We start from the raw sequence: 9,139 nt of genomic DNA, 5'->3' as shown, positions 1-9,139 counted from the left end.
TATCTCCAGTAGGGACCAAAGCTGCAGTTCTTTCCATACATCCACTTACCTTTAGACAGCCTTCCTGGTCAGGTCCAGCAGTATTCCTTCTTCCGTTCCATACCTGCCTAACTCCTTTGAAGCAGCCTCAAACAATGGTGAATCGGAGCATTCAGGAGTGGATTTCTAAAAGCAGGTTAGATTGCAATGGCTACAGATCTTCAGCAATGCAAGACCTCCCAGGAATAATGAAAATGTGAAGTTACGTTTGCTGTGAAAAGCCCAAGCAGTTTCACCTTCTGGTTATAAAGATCACACTTGCAATTCAGAGCCATTTCATAAGCTTAACTCCAACATGAAAAAAACATTTTAAGACGGGTGAAGGGACTTAAATAAATAAATAAATAAAAGCAGCCATGAAAGTTATTTGGACAAGTTTGTTGCATTATGGACTGCTACTCCAGTTTACCCTTCTGTACAAGGGCATTTTCAAAAGCACTCCTGTTTTACAGGAATACATACTAAGTGCCGTCTCCCATGACCAGTGATCAGAAACAACACACAGACACGGATTGTACCAAAGAACACACCAGCAAACATTTGTTGTTTTATTACATTTGTTCAGTTATCCAGGTTAATTGTAAACTCTTGTTTAAATGGGTGTAGATGGACACAAATTAGTGCTTTGCACAGTAGGTCAGTTTCAGAATTATTAGAAAATTGGTATTTTCCACAAAAGCCTCAAATTTTACACAAATGAGTCCTCAGGGAGGAGGAGGTGGAATTCTACTTTTACCATCAGAATTATGATACAGATGTGGACATTTTTAGCCCTCCCCTCCCGCAAGTAAAATAATAATAATAAAAAAAAAGATGGACTGGTTACCTCGAACAACCCATAAATGGAAATGTATTTACGTGATCCTGGCTCAGTTGGGACCTCACAAAGACGTGTACACTAAGTATCACCTACCAAAACAGTCAAGAGTTCATAAGACTGGTATGAATAAATCTGAACAAGTTTAAAAGTTACTCAAGAGTAGAAAAGGGCTATGAAATAAGTGACCAGCTCAACTCAGCATCTGCCCATTTCTTAAGAATTTGTTAACATCTAGTTATACAATCATAACATTCTCCATTAAATTACAGCAGATAAATCCCAAGGTTTTAACAGCAGCCATTTGAGAACTATAAATAGTGCAGTCTGCACACTCGAGGAAGAAGCCTCACGTGACCTTTCATACAGATCAACCTCCTCTCCCTCTACTGGTCAGCAGGAAAGACAGCCTCCACCATTTCTGCCTCCCTGGCTCTGAACCCTTGCTTCATTTGTTGAGCACATTCAATGTATTCCTACATTAAAATTTTAAGTTAAATCCCATCATGTTTGCCAGGACCCATTGTTTTGGATTAGAAAATATTTCAGTGCTCTGTAAACATGGGAGAAGTGTGGACAGTGTGCTATTCAAGTATGAGACCAAAATGACTCAGATGTGTGTGCAGATTTGCTGCAGGCAGCAGCTTTGGCATGAGTCTCCTGCTACTTTTGAAAGTCAGGCTACAGTTCTTTCAATCTTTAGGTTTTATTGGTTCCATATTTATTTTTTGCTGGACAGAACACTACTCAGAAAAAGTAGTGCCTCAAGTGGTGTTTAAGAGCCAGATTAATTTGATATATTTCAGGAAAAATGTGTCTCTGTCTCTCAAGTCAAGTTAGTCTGTTATATGGTTCAAGTAAAATTAGTTATGTTAGGGGCCAGCTGGATGATCTAGAGCAGCTGCTCTCAATCTTCTTCAGCTGTGACCCCACTTCTAATCTGAGCTTGACTGCTATAACAAGAACTATAGGGCTGGCCAGTGGCACTTAAGTGCCATTACCTTATCTGTAATCACAATCCTTACCTTAGGAACCACTGATGTTAGGGCAATGGGTTACAACTATGTTTGGGAAGAGTAACCCTGCAAATGAGCCACAGGTATCCCATTTTGTTCCAAGATGCTCAGTTATTGGCAAGAATGCCAGATAACCAGGTATGAGGTTCTTTCTCATGATACACGACAAAGTGACAGAGCATGAGTGATCAAGTCAGGCCCACTCAGGGAACCTAAATGTTACCAAGCTTATTGTGCAAAGGCAGATCTTTTCCAGTTTGCTTAGGGTTGCTGTAAGTTTGAAGCTTACTTGGGAAGGAATGAAACAGTTTAGAACTTAACCTGCCTTGCAAAACAAGTGAAGAAAACTCATGTTTAAGAATAAGGCAAATAAAATAACTGAATACCTTGAGGAAGAGTAAGTACCAGTTTTCAGCTTGTTTTTACTCCATCAGGCTAATGAAATGCAGGTTAACTGAAGTTTAAAGAACGAAGCTGTGCTGAGAGATGACCAGGATAAAAAAAGATCTAAGAGTAGCAGTTTTCTGTATAATCAGAGTTGGGAGGTAATAGAAAACGGTCATCAGTTGCCCCACAGTAATATAAGCCAGCTTTGAGAAACAGAGCCAACTCAGCACTGCGGGAGCTGTAACAGTAGTGGACTGTATCATATTCTGTGCAAGTTATGCAACTTGTTCTCATGCTTGTCATATAGTTACATTTTTTTCCGGTAAGTTCAGTCTCTGAACTCCTGCTAACTAACAAATGAAACTAACATTACATAGTTTTTACTCCACAGTCAAAAGTTTCAGCAGAAATGCAACTTATTTACCATGCCCTGTATAAGTATTCCATAGGATGAGTGCTCCTAATGCTCCGAACATTGTTAAAACGGAAATATCATGGTTTACCAGAAACAGGGTCACAGGATTCCCTTTGCCCTTGGTTTAAAAGCCACCCCCCAAGATTCTTGGTTTTCCAAGAGACACAGATATACACTTAAAACACATTTGACCAAAGATCCCTTCTTGTTGCAACAGGGTTGGTTCCAATGTCGGTCTACTGCAGACTTTCTCCAACTGACTAGACATAAGAGAAGGGGGTCAAGGTGGCATCTTCTCCAAGAGGGTTGTCACATGTTGGAAAACAATGAAAGTTACAAACTAAGTAAGACAAGACTGAAAGCGTCAAAACAGGTCAACTTGAGCATGATAGGTAGCTTCTACCTCTTGCCTACTGCTCAAGTTCAAAGTTTTCCTTCTCTCAGTTCATTCCCACTCTGTTCATCCAGTATTGGAGAATGTCTATCACCGTTGCTTAAGCATTTGTCCTTTTCATGTCTGTGTTCTTGCTTTTGTCGTCTTATCTCCTTATACCGCATGGTGATATCACTTAAAAAAACCCAAATAAACATAAGACTTCTTAGTTGATTTATCCAAACATTTACCTTTAGGTTAGCAAAGAAAACTAGTGCAAATTTAACTGTGGGTGTAATTACAATCAGGATAATTTGGTCTGTTATAATTAATATGACAGCTTAAGGTTTCCAAGAACTACCTCTTCCTTTGAACAATGGCATGGATTCAGCTGAATAGGTTTATTGCTGCTAAGTTGCTATCACTAATACAAGCTGCACTCTCCAAAAATGGAAAGAAGCTGCTGCAATGCAGAGCCCACAATCCTTAGGCAGCTTTTATGCTGTTGGCACATGACACTAACTGATATAATCATGCCTTTGTTTGACGCGAAATAGTGCCACAATAGGACAGGGACCAAACCAAACCTGCATCTCTAAATTGCATGTCAGGAATATCAGGGAAAGCTCTTGACTCAGAGAACAGCAAGTAGTGTCTTGCTAATTGAGATGCTTCAGAAATATTCGCCTTCTGATCATTCAAAAATGGCACAGTTCTAGGCTAGCAGATGCACAGCCCTGAAAATACTGATGTCAAAATAAGCTACAAAATAGAGAGTGGTTTCAAAATAAGCTAGCATTTTCAGAATTCGCTAGTGATTTTGTGGAAATCTGAGAAGTTTTAAAAAATGTCCAAGGGCAGCTGCTCACCACTCAGAAGCAGTGGGAAGGGGAAGATAATTTGGCCTCTTTTGGGTACCTAATGTGAGAAATCTTAAATTATTTTCAGAAGCCTTAACTATAAAGGGTACAAAGTATGCACTCTATATCACCGACTTTTATATCAGAGAAGTGTAAATTGTGACATCTTGTAAATAGAATCCTGAAAACCTAGTCAATGTTGTTAAAAACATGTAATTATAAGCCAATTTTCAGGACTGTGCTTTCATTTACATGCCAGAATGATGGTAAAAATCAGAGACAAACACTGTAACGACTGTTCACAGGGATGTGCGAAGCTGGCCCTATTCGATTTGGATTTGGCCCAAATGAGGGACAGTGATTCGATCTGTGGATTTGGATCACTGTCCCTGATTCGATTCAGCCGAATCCGAATCTGAAGATTTGATGCCGATTTGGAGAACTGGCGATTCAGATACAAACACAGCTTTAAATGCTTTTTCTACATACCTCGAGGTACCAGCGCGGCTTGTGAACACTGTGATGCTGGGGTAGATAGTGTCCCACAGAAGTGCAGGGGGGCCTTCCACATGCTCGGCAGCAAGCCCAGAAGTGGACCAGAGGTACTTCTGGTCCACTTCGGGGTCTGCTGGGGAGCATGCTGGCCGCACCGCCCCCCCTCCCCCCCCAGCTCAGCGATTGGCCACAGGGGGACCCCGGGTGCACCCCCCCTGCAAGACCCAGGAGGCACTAGTTGCTGAGCCAGAGGGTGATGGGGGGCCCAGAGCGCTCCCTGGTGGACCCGGAAGTGTTTCTGATCCACTTCCAGATCTGCTGCTGAGCATGCTGAGGAGCACCCCCGTGCTCCTGTGGGACACTCCATGTGCCCCAGCATTGCAGCGTTCACAAGCTGCCTGCTACCTAGAAGTACATAGAAAAAACATTTAAAGCTGTGTCTGTGTCTGAATCGCCAAATCTTTTTGAAACGATTCAGAGGGCTCCGATTCGATTCAAACAGATTATGGGGTCCTCCGATTCAGTTTGGATTCAGCCACTGAATTGGGCTGAATCTCCGCCCAATTGAATCAGGGACTGAAGCTTTGCATAGACCTAATTGCTCATGTAAAAGACATAATCAAAACTCATGAACAGAATTTTTACTACTCATCTTCAAGGAGGCGATTTAGCAAAATATATTTCCCTTGAAATCTCAACATTACGTAACATTTTAGGAAGACGTGCTTTGAAGACCTTTTATTCCACTTTAAGTGGCTGTTCATATGCCCTAACTAGGCCTAATTTTGGGGTACTCCTGTTCATGTGAATCAGAGCTCAATTGCTTTTGCTTACCGAATGAAAAAGCGCCACATTGTCCATGTGAGCACAAGTATGATTCCAAGGATCCAGCACTGAGTAATGTAGAAGGGAAGTGACAGTGTGAGAGTGTAGGGGTCATATTTTACAACTATCAGAAACTCTGTGGCCGTGATAGCAGCAACCAGCCACGCCTGCTGACCCAGCTTCTTGTAGAACTTCCTGCAATAGAGATTAAACAGTATTTCAATAATAAATATTCAATATAATATTCCTTTACCAAAGGAAAGATAAGGTAGAAATACATAAATTTACCTTTATGCTACTGTGGAAATCTACTTTTGAATACACACGTATCAGGAACAAGCATGCCAATATATTTTCATGCTAACGTCATTTTGTTCTCGCCTACTCCTGCATTCAGAGGTTCTAAGCCATGGGTGGGCAAAATATGGGGACTTTGTCTGGCCTGTGGCGGATCCCTTGGCCCTGCCTGGCCCAGGTGCCCATGGCACACCTCGCCTGGGCATGCAGTACAGCTGCAGAGGCTCAGCAGCTGGACTGCATTTCTAGGCAGCCCCGGTGGTTGTGGCTCCTTCTGGTTGCCGGTGCTGCTGGCCACAGCCCCCTGGTATGGCCAGGGACCTGCGCACACAGCCCCAGCCCTGGCCTGGCCTATGCCCACTCTGGACTCACCCCAGCTGGAGTGGACCAGACAGAACTTGCCCACACAGCCCCAACCCCAGCCCACCCCACACCTATTCTGGACCGGCCACCCACAATGAGCAGTAGCAGTGGCTGAGCAGCTGCTGCTTGGCATGGGGAAAAGTGGCCCTTCCTCCTCATCACTGCAGGGCCCTTCTTGCTGCAGCTGCCCAGAGCCAGACCTGGGCTGCCCTGTGGCTCCTCTGCATTGCCACCGCTGCCCTGCTGTGCAGCCCAGAGGGGGTGGTGACAGCAGCAGAAAGGAGCTGCAGGGAAGCCCAGGCGAGGGCTCCGAGCAGTTGCAGCAAGAAGGCCCTTGCAGCAATGAGGGGAAGGGGCTGCTGCTTGTTTCCTGCACCGAGCAGCAGCTTCTCCCCAGCCGCTTCTCAGCATGGGTGCATGGTCTGGAGCAGGCACAGGGCAGGCTGGGGTTGGGGCTGTGCATGCGGGTTTCAGCTGGTCTGCTCTGGCTGGGGCAAGTCTGGAGCAGGCACAGGGTGGGGTGGGGTGGGCTGGGGCTGTGCACTGTTGGTGGTGGTGGTGAGGAGGAGCTGCAGAACACATGGGCTCTGGGCTGTTGTGGGGAAAGTACTGACCGCCCTGTGGCAACTCCCTAGAACTGCCTATGTGGCCCACAGGCCCAAGTAATTGGCTGCCCTGGTGTAAACACATTTCTCAAGAGTTCAAATTCAACACCCCTGCAAGATATGTCAAGTTTCCACATTTTCAATAGATCTATCACTTGCAAAGCAATTACTTGACCAATCCACTAACACTAAACCACAGTCCATATCTTTTTACACTACAATTAATCTTTAAGTAACTATGCTCTTAGGCTTTTCCTCTTCCAGATAAAGTTATCCAACAAATAATCTGTGCGACTCTTAAGGAGTTTAGAAAGCAAGATGCTAAATACTATGAGCAAATAAGATACTGGAAGAGACAAAGAGCCTAGCCCACTTTTAACGCCACACTATTGACAAGTGTAAACCTTCTTGGCATTAATCTCCCCATGAATCCTTACCAAATACCAGGAAAGCAAAAAAAGTGTACTATTCTGTACATGTCTTAATTATGGGAAAGGCCTGAAACAGTAACATTTTGAAATGAAAGCCTACCAAGATCTCAAGAGTGAGTGCTCAAAAGCTGCCTTCACCAAGGGAGGTTAAAAAGATTTATTGCCTTGTAGTTTGGCCACTCAAGGAAAGAGAGCTTTTTAAAGCATTTATAAGAAGTACATCAAGGAAATCACATATTGCTCCAGCAAGTAACTTCTGACACTTTACAACTAGAAAGAGCCTGAAAACATTGCTTCTACCAAACCAGCTGGGACCTTCGTCTCCTTTTATTATGAACCTGACATTGAAGTTAGGGACAGAAATTACACAAACTGGTACAGGTGATCAGAAGCTGGCTGAAATCTGTAACACTACAGAAATTCAGTGCATATAAACCACTTTCAAAATGGCCTAAACCGGTTTAAGATAAACCTGGATGGATGTAGTATTAGACTTAACTGATTTAGGTTAAATTGGTGTACTGAACTTCTGTCCTGGATCCTCTCCAGATTCAAGTTAACTCACAGTCCTCCAGAATCCTAGGATGTTTTACATCTCCCTTACAAAACCCACCTTGTAGGGTGGGCGGGCTAGCCCTGGCCCGAGTGGCTTCTGGCCCAAGCCACTGCAGGCATGTGGTTGCATTTCTGGAATCAAAAGTGAATGTCTGCTCACTTGTTTACTAGTTCAATATACGCAGCTTAAACTAACCTGCAAAGATTGAATAGATTCAGTCTCAAGCTTTTTGACTCTCTGTACTTAGTCTGAAGGGCCATTGACTCCAAAGTGATGACAATTCATGCCCCACCTGGGAGAGTCTGGAAATGTTAAGTTGTATCAAATGCAGATTATTAAGCACGTGGTATCCTTTACTTCTTGTATTGCATTTGGAACCCTCTCTCACTTTTGGCTGCCTCAATATCTCATGTGGAAATAGCATATAACACCACTTCACTTCACGCTCTGCCAAACAAAAAAAAGTTTACTGGTACAGAACAACCCCAGCCTAAATGCCACAAATTCAAGATATGACTTTATGCCCACTTGTGGAGAGGGCTAAGAGAACCACACTAGAAGTTTCGAGTCAGTGAGTATCCGATTTCAGAGAGCCTGTTTAAAGATTAGACATGCAACAATGAGTAACTACTTGACTCAAATCAAGCGAGACCAAATATCCTTCTTTGGAGGAGCAATACCCATACCAGCTACTTCAGGCAACAAGTTCTTTACTCACCTTCCAACACAGCTCTAGCCTTGCCAAATGGCTTTGGACTTTCTACATTTTTCTGAGAATTAACTTCCTCCCTCTCTCCCCAGTTTAAGTCAACCGTCACACTACCTCCTATACTTCTAAAATAAAGTTAGTGTTTCTTTAACAAGTGTTCCAAAACAACTAAATAACAACAAAATCACTAATCTAAACCCTAATGCAGAGGTCAGCAACCTTTCCATGCCATGGACTAGAACAACACAGCCCCAGTCCAGTGTGAGCCAGATGTCTTTGGGGGTAGGACGGCAGGGAACAGCATAGGGACAACTTTTCCTGAGCCTCCCAAGCTGTATGGCTTTGGAAGCTGTACCAGTGTCGCTTCTTCTAGTTGCAGTGAGTATAGCGTCCAGCCAGAGGGTAGCTGCACTGGGACCAGCAAAATGCTTCCATGTTGCTGCTGCTTCTCCCTGCCCCTGCAGTACCCCTCCAATGCCAGAACAGCTGCTCAGTCCCAGTGCAGGCATGGGCACAGCCCTACAGCTTCATGGGCCAGATCCAGTGGCTCCATAGGCCAGATCTGGCCTGCAGGCTGTACGTTGCTAATCCCTTGCCCTAATTCATGTGTCTATGTTACCTCTGACTCCTTCTCATTCTCATCATCCATTCTTCTTCACCAGCCATCTTTTCTGCTGGTGGCTTCCCCTCTTGCTCATCTCTCTCCTCCATGCTATGTTACATTCCTACACACTTTATTCCTTTGCTTAGTTTCTCTACAATAGCCCATTTCAAGTGCAATACAAGTTGCAGAGTGAAACTTAACTATGAGGAGGCACAGCATAAGGCAATACAACTACTGAGGCAGGGTGGAGGAGATAGGGTGCAATGTGGCAAAACAGGAGCTAGAAATCTACACTATGTTGGGGAAGGGGGAAATGGACATGTCAGGATGATTAAACTGCTTCTCAC

General features: G+C 44.0%; 1 protein-coding gene across 2 annotated transcripts in view; it reads right to left on the bottom strand.

Moving 5' to 3' along the window:
* Positions 1 to 551: 551 nt before the first annotated feature.
* PTDSS2 (phosphatidylserine synthase 2) overlaps positions 552 to 9,139 on the bottom strand; it is a 79,877-nt gene continuing 71,289 nt past the window's right edge. For both annotated transcript variants that reach the window (XM_006275057.4, XM_059722520.1), the window contains 2 exons: positions 5,237 to 5,422; positions 552 to 3,242 (listed from right to left, as the gene is read on the bottom strand). In XM_006275057.4, the coding sequence (XP_006275119.1) occupies positions 3,098 to 3,242; positions 5,237 to 5,422 (331 nt within the window). In that variant the 3' untranslated portion in view covers positions 552 to 3,097. The remainder of the gene's footprint in view (positions 3,243 to 5,236; positions 5,423 to 9,139) is intronic.

The sequence above is a fragment of the Alligator mississippiensis genome, chromosome 2 (genome assembly GCF_030867095.1).
Source record: "Alligator mississippiensis isolate rAllMis1 chromosome 2, rAllMis1, whole genome shotgun sequence".
Lineage (NCBI taxonomy): Eukaryota > Metazoa > Chordata > Crocodylia > Alligatoridae > Alligator > Alligator mississippiensis.
The sequence above is the reverse complement of the archived record's forward strand: the minus strand, read 5'-3'. Positions and strand labels throughout refer to the sequence as shown.